Source organism: Dicentrarchus labrax, unplaced genomic scaffold, assembly GCF_905237075.1.
Source record: "Dicentrarchus labrax unplaced genomic scaffold, dlabrax2021, whole genome shotgun sequence".
Classification (NCBI taxonomy): domain Eukaryota; kingdom Metazoa; phylum Chordata; class Actinopteri; family Moronidae; genus Dicentrarchus; species Dicentrarchus labrax.
This window is the reverse complement of record NW_026136720.1, coordinates 33646652-33662535: the sequence shown is the minus strand read 5'-3', so window position 1 is coordinate 33662535 and position 15884 is coordinate 33646652. Positions and strand designations below refer to the sequence as shown.

At 43.1% G+C, this 15884-nt stretch overlaps 2 protein-coding genes and 1 long non-coding RNA gene across 10 annotated transcripts in view; 2 read left to right on the top strand and 1 right to left on the bottom strand.

The window, feature by feature from the left end:
• rcor3 (REST corepressor 3) overlaps nucleotides 1-6247 on the top strand; it is a 7720-nt gene extending 1473 nt beyond the window's left edge. For 3 of the 5 annotated variants that reach the window (XM_051382165.1, XM_051382164.1, XM_051382167.1), the window contains exons 3-12: nucleotides 337-414; nucleotides 489-541; nucleotides 641-802; nucleotides 886-1010; nucleotides 1096-1174; nucleotides 1346-1561; nucleotides 2245-2343; nucleotides 2494-2551; nucleotides 3201-3445; nucleotides 3837-6247. In XM_051382165.1, the coding sequence (XP_051238125.1) occupies nucleotides 337-414; nucleotides 489-541; nucleotides 641-802; nucleotides 886-1010; nucleotides 1096-1174; nucleotides 1346-1561; nucleotides 2245-2343; nucleotides 2494-2551; nucleotides 3201-3445; nucleotides 3837-4217 (1496 nt within the window). In that variant the 3' untranslated portion in view covers nucleotides 4218-6247. The remainder of the gene's footprint in view (nucleotides 1-336; nucleotides 415-488; nucleotides 542-640; nucleotides 803-885; nucleotides 1011-1095; nucleotides 1175-1345; nucleotides 1562-2244; nucleotides 2344-2493; nucleotides 2552-3200; nucleotides 3446-3836) is intronic. The other 2 variants (XM_051382166.1, XM_051382168.1) reach the window with 1 other exon arrangement.
• On the bottom strand, nucleotides 2374-8074 carry LOC127353151 (uncharacterized). Of its 2 annotated transcripts, none has more exons than XR_007881243.1 (2): nucleotides 7992-8074; nucleotides 2374-2639 (listed from the first exon to the last, which is right to left on the bottom strand). It is a non-coding gene; the product is annotated as an uncharacterized LOC127353151 (long non-coding RNA). The 2 variants fall into 2 exon arrangements; XR_007881242.1 differs by lacking the exon at nucleotides 7992-8074 and adding an exon at nucleotides 7474-7561.
• On the top strand, nucleotides 7486-15818 carry traf5 (Tnf receptor-associated factor 5). Of its 3 annotated transcripts, none has more exons than XM_051382161.1 (12): nucleotides 7498-7611; nucleotides 8605-8795; nucleotides 8891-9167; nucleotides 9475-9532; nucleotides 9790-9891; nucleotides 11524-11688; nucleotides 11993-12070; nucleotides 12309-12383; nucleotides 12464-12556; nucleotides 12661-12801; nucleotides 13112-13277; nucleotides 13895-15818. In XM_051382161.1, exons 3-12 carry the CDS (start codon nucleotides 8902-8904, stop codon nucleotides 14479-14481), a joined length of 1731 nt encoding a protein of 576 aa, XP_051238121.1. In that variant the 5' UTR covers nucleotides 7498-7611; nucleotides 8605-8795; nucleotides 8891-8901; the 3' UTR covers nucleotides 14482-15818. The 3 variants fall into 3 exon arrangements, with proteins under 3 accessions (XP_051238122.1, XP_051238121.1, XP_051238123.1); XM_051382163.1 differs by having other exon boundaries at nucleotides 7501-7611; nucleotides 8600-8795; XM_051382162.1 differs by lacking the exon at nucleotides 8605-8795 and having other exon boundaries at nucleotides 7486-7611.
• Nucleotides 15819-15884: the final 66 nt, after the last annotated feature.

The window sequence follows — 15884 nt, the reverse complement described above, 5'->3', positions numbered from 1 at the left end:
ATCTGAGTGTTAGCTCGCTAACGTTATCTAATGCTATCTGAGTGTTAGCTCGCTAACGTTATCTAATGCTATCTGAGTGTTAGCTCGCTAACGTTATCTAATGCTATCTGAGTGTTAGCTCGCTAACGTTATCTAATGCTATCTGAGTGTTAGCTCGCTAACGTTAGCTTCCCCCGCTAATGTGATCCATGATACTAACTTATGTCAAACGGAGATTTTAGCCAACAATAAATGATGCTAACGGTACAATGCTAACGGTACAATGGTGTATTTCCCTCACTGTATCCTACATTTCCCATAATGCAGCTGTAAAACACTTCCTGTCTCTGCGCTCAGGCTCCACCAAGTACTCGGACAAAGACAGCGGCGGGATGCTCGTCTGGTCTCCGTATCATTGCATCATCGACTCCAAACGTAAGTCCACTTCCTGTCTCTGTCCTGTCCTCTATCAGGTCCTCAGATCAGTCTGACTGTGTTCTCCTCCGCAGTGGACGAATACATCGCCATCGCCAAAGAGAAACACGGATACAACGTGGAGCAGGTGGGTCACCTGTCTCACTGCTAACCTGTCTGACTCTTCACCTGTCTGACTCCCCACCTGTCTCACTCTCTACCTGTCTCACTCTCTACCTGTCTCCAGGCTCTCGGGATGCTCTTCTGGCACAAACACAACATTGAGAAATCTCTGGCCGACCTTCCGAACTTCACTCCGTTTCCAGACGAGTGGACGGTGGAGGATAAAGTTCTGTTCGAACAGGCCTTCAGCTTCCACGGGAAGAGCTTCCACCGCATCCAGCAGATGGTAACCACCCACTCACACCTGTCTGTCCCTCCAGGTGTCTCACTGGGTTTGTGGTAAACGTTGTATTTTATGGCGTCCCGCAGTTACCAGACAAATCCATCTCCAGTCTGGTGAAGTACTACTACTCCTGGAAGAAGACTCGCTCCAGAACCAGTCTGATGGACCGACAGGCTCGCAAGCTGGCCAACAGGAGCAACCAGGAAGACAGGTAGGTCTCACACCTGGACCCGAACTGCTCGGGGAACCTGTCCTTCGAAGCTGAACTGAATATTGGCTCGTTGTTGTTGCCGTAGTGATGAGGAGATGGAGGAGGCCAATCCCGTAGAAGCCAACGACAGCGACTACGACCCCAACAAGGAGACCAAGAAAGAGGTAAGTTGGTTAACGAGAACTTCTGCATCGACCCTGAACCGCCGGGTTTCTATTGAACCAGTTAAATTCCTTCGTCTGATAATCTGTAACAACGTTTCTTCAGCTCCTGTATCCCATAAACTGTTTGAACTCTGATTAAACGGCTCGTCCTCCGTCTTTCCATCCCTGCAGAACCAGGTGGAGCCAGCGGTACTGGGCTCTAAGGTGGCTCTGGGCCGGCGGGAGCACCAGACCCTCCAGCACCGGCACCACCAGCGCTCTCGCTGCCGCCCCCCCAAAGGCATGTACCTGACCCAGGAGGACGTGGTGGCCGTGTCCTGCAGCGCCTCGGCAGCAAACACTCTCCTCCGTCAGCTGGACATGGAGCTGGTGTCCCTCAAGAGACAGGTAGGAGGCGCTACGACACCAAAGAACCTTCTGGCAGCTCGGTTGCCAGAAGGTTCTTTATTTATATTATAAATACAATATATATCACTACTGTAACTGTCCTGTAATAGAGGATATAGAACATTTCTGTGTCACTACAGTTTTACTGTGTTTTGTAATTTGGTGTATTTCTGCTACATTTTACTGTAAAATATCCAGTTATATTAATATCGATATATTATTGTGAATTATAATAATTACTACTAATTATACTATTCTTTTGTTAATTACTACTAATTATTACAACTATTATTAATTCTTAATTATTATTTTACAGCAGCTTTTTTTAAAACCTTGCAGTCTTGTTTTGTTTTCAGGCATTTTCTTCTTCTAATGTAATTAATGATGTAATTATTTTTGTATAATTCATTAAAAAAATCGATATAATAAACTCGACTGTTTGGAGTGTAAACGGTTGTACATGCTAGAAACAAGGAAGTGAGTTTGGCTCAACGTTGTCACAATAAAGACATTCGTGCAGCACCATCGTATTAGACGGGCTTAGCCTTAGCATGCTAACAGTAGCACGTTGCATACCCCCGACTACCTCAGTATGTCCTGTCTGATGTCTGTTCATGTTCCTGGTCCTCCTGGGCTGTGCTGCCACCTGCTGGTGATACCTGTGTTTCCTGTGTTTTGTTGAGTGTTTACGTCTCGTTGTTCAGGTGCAGAATGCCAAACAGATGAACAGCGGACTGAAACACGTTCTGGAGTCTGGGATCGAAGAGTTCAGGCTGCCTGAGGTACAAACATAAAGAGGAGCTGCACCCAAACACATTCAAACTGTGAACTTTATTACTAATTACAGCGGTTTGTATTGAGCGCTGATGAATCACCACTAGAGGGCAGTATCTTCACATCCTGTTCCTGTCTGTCGTTCTGTGTTGTCGCAGTGTAACCAGAAGGTGAACGCCCGCTGGACCACAGACGAGCAGCTCCTGGCTGTTCAAGGTGAGCTTCATCATTCACACTGACAGCAGGTAACAGGTCTGACTCTTCTTCCTCGCTGCTTCCCAGCCAGAGAAACTGCAGTGTGTTCCTGAGTGAAAGAGGTGGGATTAAAATGTTTCCAAAATGTTCTACAGGAAGAGGAAAGTTTTTTTTATGTATATTTGAGATCATTTAACACAGAGACACAGGATAAGGACTGTGTGACTACCACTGACAGTATATATCACGGGTCAGCAACCTTCACTGTGCCCAAAAAACAACAAAGTAAATCTCTCTGGATCCACAAAACATATCAGAGTCTCCAATAAAATGCTGATGTAATAAATACCAGTAAGGCAGCTTTATTTTCCTCCAACACTTTCCTTTTTTTGGATCTGAAACTAGCTACACTGTAAAAAAATATAAATATTTTATGGCAAAAAACTGGCAGAACTTTCCTGTAATATTACGGTAAAAGGATTTTAGTTAACTTAGAGATTTATTTCATATTCTTTATTTACCATTGTAGTTTTTACCATCAAAACATTTTCATTTGCCATATGAAAAGTATTTAAAAAAAGAGGTTTCTGCCTGATGTGACTGGTTTTCTTTGAATAGTTATTCTGTGTGTTGTGAATCGATGGATGAAGCGTCTGCGATTTTCTTCCAGGTGTCAGGAAATACGGGAAAGATTTCCAGGCCATCGCCGACGTCATCGGCAACAAGACGGTGGGCCAGGTGAAGAACTTCTTTGTGAACTACCGGCGGCGGTTCAACCTGGACGAGGTGCTGCAGGAGTGGGAGGCCGAGCAGGGGACGCGAGCTCCCAACGGAGACAGCGCCACCTCTGGAGAGGAGGGGAAGAACAGCTCCACCACTCCGTCGGGGAAGAGCACCGACGAGGAGGATGAAGAGGTGAGACACGTTGGTTCTTTTATGCTCCAGTCAGTCTTTGTTTTTAAGGCAGTGGTTCCCAACCTTTAGTGGTCCAGTGTGTAAGATTTGGTGACATCTTGTGGTTTAGTTGCAGATTGCAACTCTTTCGCTTCACCCTCCCTTTTCAAGTGCAAGGAAGAAACTACGGTGGTCGCTTGAAGCGTGAGGAAAAGGCCCTATAAAGTATTCCTGAGTATTTCTGAGCCGGTGTTTGGTTTGTGTGTTGTGGGCCACTGTAGAAACGTGGTGGTTCAGGACACGCTCCCTCTGTGGGTACGATGTGCTCGATGTTACACAGTGGACCTTTTTAAAGGTGAATGATGCAGACTTGCAGTGAGGTAATTCTGGCCCCGTCCTCTTCTCTCTGCAGGGTCAGGTGACTTCCTCAGGTGCGTCTCCTGCTGCCTCCTCGTCTTCTTCAGCTCAGATTCCAGTGACTTCCAGCACCTCCTCCTCCTCTCTCCATCAGCCCCCTCCCCTCCTGCGGCCCTCCCTACCCGCCACGCCCTCCCTGCACCGCCAGCCGCCGCCTCTCCAACAGCAGGCCCGCTTCCTGCAGCCCCGCCCCACACTGCAGCAGCCGCCGCCCCTCATCCGCCCCTCCAACCCCCTGCCCCCCCGCCTCAACCCCCGACCTCCCGCTCCGATGACCCTCTGCGGCAACCCCGGGGGATCAGGTCCGAGCTCCACCCAGCAGCCTCCCGGCCTGGCTGTCCACCAATCAGAGACGGCCTCGTCTTCCTCCCACTAACAAACATCAGAGTTTCTGAAGAAGAAAGTCTGAAGCTGCTGCGTTCAGGTCCTGTGGGAAAATCTGACTTTATTGTGCAAAACAGCTTTTCTACTCTCAACACACATGAATGAAACATTTACACTAAACAAAACAATCTTTGTTATCTGGTGAACATTTTTTTGTGTTTTAGGGGGTTGAAGTTCTTTCCCACAGGACTCGACCTGCAGTGTACCTGCTGGTTGATGGACACCTGGTTTTAAAATCTTTAAAAGATTGTTGACCTTTTCAGTCATTAACTAATCCTCAGCAGACATATGGCGTCCCACAGGGTTCAATCCTAGGTCCCTTCTTTTTCTCCATCAGTTTGCCTCCTCTTCGACATAAAACACAAACCGGTAAAGCATTTCGAGGCCAGTGGTTTAGTCGCACTCATGAGCTAAATGAATCTGACTTTGATCATTTCATTGTTTTTGTGTCTTTATCTTCCGGGGTTCACTACATGTGTACATTACTGCTGGAAACAAACATACCTGCTCCCCTTTAGATTATAATGACCTATTGATCTTTCCTGTAGTGCCACCATCAGGACAAACTTTACATTTTTAGTTCCACAGGAGACTATTTTCAGCAGCGGATTGATCCGCATACGGTGCTGTGAGTACTTGTGGCAGCAGGATGGTGAATAAATAATCTACAGTGTGTGTTCATGGTGACGAAGGCTCACTGATTTGTTTTAATAGTTTTTGGACACAATGGAGCTCTATGGCACAGAGGAATATCAGGCTTCTGCAGTTTATATGATTTGTGCTCACCCAAAATGTTTGTGTAACAGATGGAGATTAAACTGAAGGCCTCAGTGTACGGTAGCATTAACGTGTACAGTTTGAATCATTTGTAATCTATCCAATCAGCCGTCAGTAACTCGTGACAAACAGCTGCTGCACGTTTGGTTTCACAGTTGATTTGATGTGTTTTAAAAACACTAAAGTTTCAGCCCCACCCCTTTTCCACCGAGGCAGTTTGAGGGCCGGTTCGGAGCCGGTGCCTAATCTCAGACCAGTTCTTCACGTTTCGACAGCCAAAGAACCGAGTCTCCGCTAGAAAGTGGTTCCAATGCAGCACTAAGACTTACTGTCCTAACCTCTTACATCAGGGGCCAGGGGCCAGCCAGCTGTGTATTTATTCATGTTATTTTATTGATAACTAATTTCTCACATTAATGTTAGAAATGTAACTTTGAGCTAGTATGCTAGCGAGCTAGCTAGCTGTTGGTCTAGCTAACATTATTCAAGCAAACATGGTTACTAATTTCTCAAATTGATGCTTTGGTCGTAACATTGTTAAAAACTTTAATGTTCAGGGTTCGTAACATTGATGTAAGAAATTAGTAGCTATGTTTGCTTGAATAATGTTAGCTGACCAACAGCTAGCGAGCTAGGATAACTTTGGTAACAATAGCTAATGTTGGAGATGTAATGTAATGACATGGCTCTATGGTGGCTCATTAGCCTGTGGAAAAGCAAACCAGTGAAGGTTCCTGAGTGGAAGGAGCTCTGAACCGGCACCAGAACCACAACCAGCGCTGGGTTCTGGTTGGTGGAAAGGGGGTACCACCAGACGTCCTTCAGTTTGTGTAAAGTCCAGACGATGTTCTCCGTCAGCCAAATGAAAACTGTTCCTTTACCTGTTGGGTTGAATTATTTTCCACGTGTTGAAACATTTCTTCGTGTGTGTTTTCGTTATTTATTCTTCCTGGTGCTACCACTTTGGACTTGGTGTTAAAAAATGATTGTGAAAGTGCTCTTAATGCTTTTTGGACAAACATGTATCACTGCATTAAATGTATCTGGAGCCACAGAGTCTCACCCGGTCCTTTGAGTTTCAGTACAACCTGTAAACTGTTGCTGTAAAGACGAAGCTGCTGAGATGTTTCTGAGTTCTCATTAAAAACTACATTTGTACCATCGGACCAGTTCTGTGTGTAAAAGACGATTGGATCAGACTGTGGAGGTTCCCCTAATAAAGTCTGATCGTAACGCTTATTATAACTGCTGCTGCTATTATTATTATTATATTATTGTTGTTATTATTATTATTATATTATTATTGTTATTGTTATTATTACTGCTGCTGCTACTGCTATTATTATTGTCATTATTATTGTTGTTGTTATTATTATTATTGTTATTATTACTGCTGCTGCTACTGCTATTATTATTATCATTATTATTATTGTCATTATTATCATTATTATTATCATTATCATTATTATCATTATTATCATTGTCATTATTATCATTATCATTATTATCATTATTATTATTGTTATTATAATTATATTTTTGTTATTATTACTGCTACTGCTATTATTATTATTATTATATTTTGTTATTATTATTATTGTAATTATTGTTATTATTATATTATTGTTATTATTATTATTGTAATTATTATTATTATATTATTATTATTATCATTAATATTATTATCATTATTATTATTATCATTATTATTATTATAATTATATTTTTGTTATTATTATTACTGCTATTATTATTATTATTATTATTGTAATTATTATTATTATTATTGTAATTATTATTGTTATTATTATATTATTATTATTATTATTGTCATTAGTATCATTATCATTATTATCATTATCATTACTATTATTGTCATTATTATCATTATTATTATCATTATCATTATTGTTATTATAATTATATTTTTGTTATTATTATTATTATTGTCATTATTGTTATTATTATATTATTGTTATTATTATTATTACTGCTACTGCTATTATTATTATTATTATTATATTTTGTCATTATTATTATTGTAATTATTGTTATTATTATTATATTATTGTTATTATTATTGTAATTATTATTGTTATTATTATATTATTATTATTATCATTATTATTGTTATTATAATTATATTTTTGTTATTATTATTACTGCTACTGCTATTATTATTATTATTATTATTGTAATTATTATTGTTATTATTATATTATTGTTATTATTATTATTGTAATTATTATTGTAATTATTGTTGTTATTATTATATTATTGTTATTATTATTATTACTGCTGCTGCTATTATTATTATAATACTAATAACTTCAGTTAACTACATAAAGTTACTTTATTAGTTAATTTTACTAGACTACATGTTATCATCATTATTATATTATGATGATGATGATGATGATGATGATGATGATGTCGCTGTCTGCAGTAACAGCAGCAGGTTGTTAACTCACTTCCGGCTGTTATAACTTCCTCTTCCGTTGCGGCGGCTGTATCGACCACAGATAATCGATACCGATCAGTAGTATCGATCTGCTGCGCTGTAAGTGTGGGGTGTTCGGAGGGACCCCGGAGGGATTCCTCGGACTACGGTAAGAAGACTAAACTGTGTCTGTGTGTCCGCTGTCTGTCTGTCTTTCTGCCTGTCTGTCTGTGAAAGTGAAAGTAAAGTAGCACGCGCGGCTGATCACAGATCGATTGTTTTACTGTTCACGAGCCTCATTCAGACACTTTAATGTGCGTTATTGAGCCGTCTCCGCCGCACTGATGCTGATCGGTTATCAATAATCAATACAGTCAGTACAGCAGCGCGCGCGCCAGTGTCCTCAGCACGTGCTGCTGCTGCGCTGTCAGTTGGACACTCACGCGGATCTAGATGAAGGTCGTCCAATCAGAGCACTTCTCTGTGAATGATGACTAATTATTATTTGTTTAGGAGAATATTATTGATTATGAAATTAATCTGTTTTACCTAACAAACATCCAGCAGCTGTAAAATGAACCCTGAGTTCTGCCTGCAGGGTTTCCTCTCACTTCCACCAATCAGAGGCTCTGTGCAGCCTGGGAGGCATAGTGCAGGGAAGATCAGCCCACCCAGCAGTCTGACACTGAACTTATTAACACTGTCTGGGCTCACTAAAAAGAGCGGCTCTTTCGGCTCCCAGGTGGCTCCTCAGATTTTTTGTTGCTTAAATTAATTTATTAAAATTAATATCTAATGTAAATACATGCATTATATCAAATGTTTATTATTTATTTGGATTTATTAATATACTCAACAACAGAGTGCTACAAAAATAAATTATAAAACACAAAAACAAAGACCCATCTCAATTAGACAAAAAGCTGCTCGATATGAAATGTTTAACTTTGCACAGTGTACACTCTGCCTTTGAACCGTCTATCACATATATATATGTCCAAACTTTACTGTTTCCTGTCACTAATTCTCCTCACCTTTCCAGTGTGTAGTCTCTGTCTATGTAGCCAAGTTCTCTCGCTCTCTCACGTCTCCCTCCCACCTGTTCACGTGCTCACTGTGCCATGTGTGTCTGTACCCCCCCCACCCCTCCTGCTCAGTGTAGATACACAGATGCCGCCACACATCTTGACCAATCACGCAGCTTTAACAGGAAAAAAACGGGAAAATCCGGAAAAGCCGGATCTGGCTTCCAATCAGGAACCGGCTCCCGTCATTCACTTCAAAGAGCCGGCTCTTAGAGCCGGATCGTTCGCGACCGACCCATCACTACTCATTACACTGAATCCTCCTCGTGTCAGGCCTCCAGTCAACTTTAACTGCCTCATTTCATACATTCCCATCTGAATTAAAAAAGAAAAGAATAAAAATCTCCTGTTTGCTCTGCTCAGCCAACAGACTCATGGCAACCACAGACACCAAGCTGGGAGGATCCAAAGAGTCCAGTCTGCAGTCTGAAGAGTCTGTGATGTCCGAGGAGTCCAGGATGAGGTCGACGGGCCCCGTGTGGTCCTGGGAGTCGGAGCTGACCTCCATCCAGCACTCGCTGAAGTTTGTGTTGACGCTGAAGGATGAGTTTGTTTGTCCTGTCTGTAGAGGAGTTGTGTTAAACCCTCAGCAGAACTCCTGTGGACACATCTACTGCTTCCACTGCCTGCAGGGCCTGCTGTAGGTGCAGTCCACCTTAAATACACTGACACTGTCAGTCCATCTTAAAACACACTGACACAGTCCACTTTAAACACACTGACACAGTCCACCTTAAACACACTGACACAGTCCACCTTAAAACACACTCACTCTGTCACAGTCCATCTTAAATACACTCACACTGACACAGTCCACCTTAAACACACTCACACTGTCAGTCCACCTTAAACACACTGACACAGTCCACCTTAAAATACAGTCCACCTTAAAAGTGGCCCAGGTTAGGTGATGTTTCCTGCTGTGATCAGTCCGCTTTGTGTTTCAGGGAGACTTCGTCCAGTCCAGCGTGTCCAGTGGACGGAGCCGTAATCACACCAGCGGAGGTAAACTAAAGCATTCTGGTCTGTTTTACTCTGAATGGGACCATCAGTTACTAAATGAACATCATGATGTATGGAAGAAGACTGAAACTAGAGACTGAGACCAGAAACTCATCAGGAAACTGATGTTTACTGAGCTCATTAATTAACTTCTCTATAAGACTCAATACTATCAGAGTGGAGCTGACCCCTGCTGGCTGTTAGAGACACTGCAGGTTAAAGGTTTAAATGTTCCTAATGGAGAGTTTTTCTTCCTGCAGGTTTTCCAGGACAACTGCTGCAAACGAGAAATCTCCAATCTAGAAGTGTACTGCACCAACTACCCAGAATGCACCTCTGTCGTCACGTTACACAACCTGCAGGTAGACGAAGCCTTTAAGATCTCATCCTCAGTTATATTTAACACTGTCAATTCACACACACTCAGTTTCTCTGTGTTTTTATATCAGAATCCAATCATTTTGTCTTCCTGTGAAACTAAATGTGACGCGTGCTTACGTCAACATAAACTAACTGATTTCAACCAATAATATCCCGACATTCACCCGTCAATCAATCCTCAGCTTTAGGTGAACTTTATTCGATAACGTCCAGAGTCAGACACTCAGATATCACCAGCAGCAGGATGACCTCAGTGATCTAATGTAGCAGGACTTACCAGGAGATCCAGGTCAATGGTTGCAGTTCCAGGAAAACTGACTGAACCAAGAAAACACAAAGGGCTCTATCTTGCACTCAGCGCAATTGACTTTGTACACTGGCGCTTGTATAATTCCTATTTTGCACTCGACGCACATTGGAATTTTCCCTCCACCGACGCACATCCTTAAATTAGGGAATGAACTTGCGCTCCGGGGGGCGGTTCAGTGAAAAGAGGAGGCGTGTTCCGTAGCAAACGTTCCCTGGTGCTATTTTGCTGTTTCAGAAAACAATTCCGCCACAGACCAGGAAAAACCTAGTCTAAAGTCAGTGGCGCTTATTCAGATGCTATTTTAAGGGCGCAGACTTGAGGCGATGCGCCTGAGAGGCAGCAGCAACATCGCCACCCGGTCAAGACGGGCATTAATACTTTGCCGCATCCCGGACAGCTCCCGCTCCAGCATGTCAAACCCGGTTTGCTGCAGAAACAGGTGGTCCTCCGGCGTTTAGTGGGTCTGGATCCTCTGCACCTTGGTGTTTGCGCTGCTCCCTCCTCAGCTGGCCCTTGCGCACTGCTCGGCCCGTGCGCACTGCTCCCGAGGCCAGGGTCTTCTTCCTGCGAAGCTACGTTACATTGTTTTGATTTATTGTATGGCTGTGTTACATTTATTTCACGTCAATAATGTCACTTCTCTGTATTTTACGGCCCTGACGAGAACGTCGGTCTCCTCGGCTGTGAACCGCTCCTGGCTTGCGCCTGGCCAATCCGCCGTTATAATAGCAATCCGCCATGGAACAAGCGCGCCTACTTTTAAAGGGAATGTGATGATGCTCTGATTGGTTTATTGCACGTTACGCCCAAACCACACCTATGACTAATGTAGCTACTTCAGACCAACCCATTTTAGATTTGCGCCGGGCGCAAGAGTCATTTATCCCACGGGCATAATAGCAACAGCACCCGAGATCCGCCCACAAAGCTACTTGCGTTTTGCGTTTGATACTTGCGTTTCAGATCGGCAAGATAGGGCCCAAAGACTCAAATACACAGGTGAAAATAAACAGGGGCAGGGCCAACGAAAACTGGGGGGAAAACAGACAGGAAGTGAAGCAAAACAAGAAACAAGAGGAGGAAAATAACAAAATAAAACAGCAAGTAACCAAAGAAAGCCCAAAAAAGAAAAATTAATGACTATTGACGCCCCCCCGTAAGGCACCTTGACCCCAAAGCTTTACCACATTATGTAATAATAAAAAAAATAATAAAGTCCTGAGATAACTTCTGTTGTGAATTGGCACTATACAAATAAAACTGAATTGAATTGAATATGTTAATAGATTATCTTCTCTTGCAGGAGCACCTGAGGTCGTGTCCTTACGAGCAGCTGCAGTGTTGCAACTCAGGCTGCAGGGCGGCGCTACAGAGGAGATACCTGCAGGAACACCAGACCGACACCTGTCCTCACCGCACTGAGCCCTGCCCACACTGCCAGCAGCTGCACCGACTCAGCCTCATTCAGGTAAATTTCACTGGGTCGGTACCGACTACAGGGGTTCCGAAATGCCTCCGATGCTGCTCGAAAGGCAAGTACGCGTGTTTGTGCACTACTGCTACTTCCCAGCAGTGTCCCATTTGCCTTGTTTTCTCAGTATAGTCATAAATCATGACCCGTGTCAGGTGTCAGGAAGGTAAAAACACATACACTGTTTAATGAGGAAACTACTATACCTACTATAAATACAGTACAATGAGCAGTTTGAATCATTCAGCCGTCAGCGTGTTGAAACATCGAGTCCTGATGTTGTGGTGTCTCTGTTCTGAAGGATCACGTGCAGAGCTCCTGTCCGGAGGTGGAGGTGGACTGTCCCAACGGCTGCTCCCAGAAGGTTCCCAGACACAAGGTGAGCTCATCATGAACAAATAGATACAGCCCACTTTGGTTTCAACACCAAAGGACCAAAAATGAGTTGGCTCCGGTGCATGTGGATATAAAATCAGGTCCAGTTAGCTGCACTCGGGCCACAGTCAGACCTCTTGATTGCCCAGAGTCTCTTAAGTATTCCTCGAAGCTGTCCAACAACATGTACAAACAGCCAGTGTTTGCTGATCAGCTGTTTGAATGTGTCTCTTGTCCTCCAGCTGTCAGAGCACAGCGAGACGTGTCCCGAAGTTCCCATCGACTGCTCTTATAAGAGGTTCGGCTGCTGCGTGCAGGTGGGTTCGTCTAAATACAACGGCGACACCGACCCGACTCTCTGTCTTCGTTACCTGACAACAACTGTTTGGTCCTGCAGGGTAAGAGAGTGAAGGTGAAGCTGCATGAAGACGCTGCTGTCAATCTTCACATGCTGCTGGTGCTGAGGAGCAACACCCACCTGGAACAACAGGTACGTCCAGTAAACTCACCTGAAAACAAAAGGTGAAGACATTCAGCGAGGTCTTCGATCTGTAGGGAGAAGTGATCCCCTCAGACTGCTGTCTCCTCGGTCAGGTGGAGGTTCTCCAGGAGGAGGCGCTGCAGAGGAAGCAGGAGGTCCAGACGGACAGTTTGCTGCTGGCCGGTCTGCAGAAGGAAATCAGACCGCTGCTGCAACAGAACGGCAGCCACGAACTCATCGTCTCTACAGCTCAGGTGACTGTCACTTCTTCCAAATCCACCAACAGCTCACTGTCTTCATCCTCCAGGATGGTTGGATGTGTGTGCAAGTGTGTTTAGTCCCCTGAAGATTTAATTAACTGCCAGAACGAAACATTGACATTCACTGCGTCGACACGACAACAGGGTTTATAACTCATAATAATCTGTGCTGGATCTGGTGAACCTGCTCGGAGCTGTACATGAAAGTATGACACATGCCATCTCTTGTCAATGTTATTAACCATGTTACCTCTGCCTGTCTGTCTGTCTGCCTGTCTGTCTGTCTGTCTGTCTGCGTGGTCAGAGGACTCTAAGCAGGCAGCAGGACGCTCTGTCCACCGTCCAGCTGGAGGTCCAGCAGGTGTCCCGGGCACTCGGCCCTGGTCTGGAGGAGCTTGAGCAGCTCAGGAAGTCTCTGGATGCTGTGATCCAGGAAGTGTCGGCGACCGAGGCCCTCAAAGAACACCTGGGTACCAAAACCTGAAAATCTGCGTCTATAAACCTGCTGCGAACTAACTATTGATGTAAATCAGCTAACTAGTTAACTAGTATTGTGTTCAGAATAGCTTTCAGATGTAACTAGTGAGCTAACCATTGACATAGATTAGCTAGCTAGTTACCTAGCATTTTACTATAGCACAAAATGTTAGCTACCTTGCAACAGAGTGAAACGCTAGCTAACTCATTAGCTAAACTACGTCAATTGTTAGCTAGTTAGTTACATCAAAAAGCTAAATGCTAGCTAATTAGTTAATTTACATAAATCAGTAATTAGCTAGCTCATTATCTAGCTACAAAGCAAAATGCTAGCTAACTAGCTAGTTAATGTAGCTATAAAGTTAGCTTTTTGTACAGTAATGATGAGGCCATAGATGTCTGTAACATATCGACCCTCAGAGAAAGCGTTTCATTGGACGCAGCATTAGTATACGTCCCGAGTACCATTAAGAACACCTGAACATACCTGAAACAGGACTTCCTGTTCCTGTTGGACAGAAACTGGAGGACAGAAGACCTATAAAGACAGATGAGACATAAACAATTCAAATCCATTTTGACTTTCAGTGAATGCTGTTGGTGTTTTCAGGAACTTTGGAGGAGAACCTGAAGCACCACTCGGGTCTCTTGGATCTCCACGCCGCTCAGCTCAACCGTAACAAGCAGCACCTGCAGGAGCTTGAGGCCACGTCCTACGACGGCAGACTGATCTGGAAGATCGATGACTTCAGGAACAGGAGGGAGGCCGAGGTCAGAGGTCAGCCACCCTGCCTAAGCAGCGTGCCGTTCCACACCGGACGCTGCGGCTACAAAATGGCCGCTAAGGTCTATCTGAACGGGGACGGGGAGGGAAGAGGGACTCACCTGTCCCTGTATGTTGTCCTAATGCCGGGAGACTTTGATGCTCTGCTGCCGTGGCCCTTCAGACAGACTGTGTCTCTGTCTGTTCTGGATCAAAGTGGTGCAGGTAACCACCGGAGTCTAAGCTTCAGACCTGACCAGACGTCCAAGAGCTTCCAACGACCCGGCGCCGAGTCGGTCAGCAACGTCGCTGTTGGATTCTCATGCTTCATTCCCCTCAACAAGCTGGAGACGCCCCAGAACGCTGTGTACATCAGCGACGACACGCTGTTTGTCAAAGTGAAGGTGGACATGACGGGTTTAGAGCAGCTGTAAGACTTCCAGTGTTTTACCTTGGCACCATCTGGACGTCATTTCAAGAAGGACAACAACATAATTTAAATCAATTTAAACACATAAAGAGAAATCTACCTGTTATAACTTTAAAGGAATAGTTTGACATTTTGGGGAATTCTCTCAGGTTCTCATCTCATATTCACCAAAATGTTGAACTTTTCCTGACAGCTTTAGGATCATCTCAGGGATCGTTTGATGGAGGTCTGACTGTGGCTACTGATAATTACTGAATACTCTTCATCTTGAGATCATGACTTAATTATCAGATTATTTTAGGAAAGCATCTGGGGCCCAGATCAAGTGATTTACGTCTGTTATCAGGAAGTAATGATCAGGTTATCTGGAGGATCTCAAGTTAATAATTAATCTATTGTCTTTGGACAAAGGGAAAAAAAAACATAATTTATAATTTCAAGAAAACAAGATGAAGTTGTGATCACAAGATAAACAGGAAGTTCTTTGTACGTGTTCATGTGTCTGTGCACTGTTCTGGTACCTAATTATTAGCTATATATATTATATCATACATTGCAGGATTGTTTAGAAATAATAATAATAAGATATATGTGTATATATATTTTAACTCACATCTATGGACGTGCTCGGCATCGTATTGTGCTACTGAAGACAGATTTACTGTTCATGGTCTGGAGCTCTTATAGGACCAGTGTGAAGGATTTAGTGGCCTCTAGTGGTGAAGTTGCAGATTACAACTTCCTTACTTCACCCTCCCATTTAGGGATTAATATTTTTCTTCTTTAAATTATTTCTTTATTAAGTTCAACAAAGCTTCATTGGGGGTTGCGAGGCCTTCTGGATTCAGAAAAGACAAGGAAACACTGAATGTACCAAAAGAAGAAGCCTGTTAACTCTGTGTGATTGTTAAAAATACAGAATACTAAAAAAAAAAGTTCCTTAAAGGGGAAATAATGAGCTCAAGTTTTACACAAACCTTTTGCACTTACTGAGCTCATTATTTGGGTTCATTGTAGTTTTAATATAATATGATGTCACTGAGTCAGTTCACTAATATATATATTAATAATATGTTTATATGTCAGGTTGGTCCACAGTGACTGAGACAGACTGAAAGGACGCTCATCAGCCACTATTTATTATTTTTATATGTAACAACACCGATTGTTGATCAGCAAAGACATACCATTACAGTATTATTATTATTATTATAAGTGTTTTTCATTTTATTGTTGCTACGGAGACGAGGGATGCAGCAAATCGTCTCTCGTAAATACCTTATTATTATAAGGTATTCATCAGGCCACTGAGCAGAAGAAATAAAGTCTGTATTATTAAAAGTGTTTCTTTTTCACTTTAATAACATTTATCTAATTTATTCCTTTATTTCCTTTTATTTTTATAAT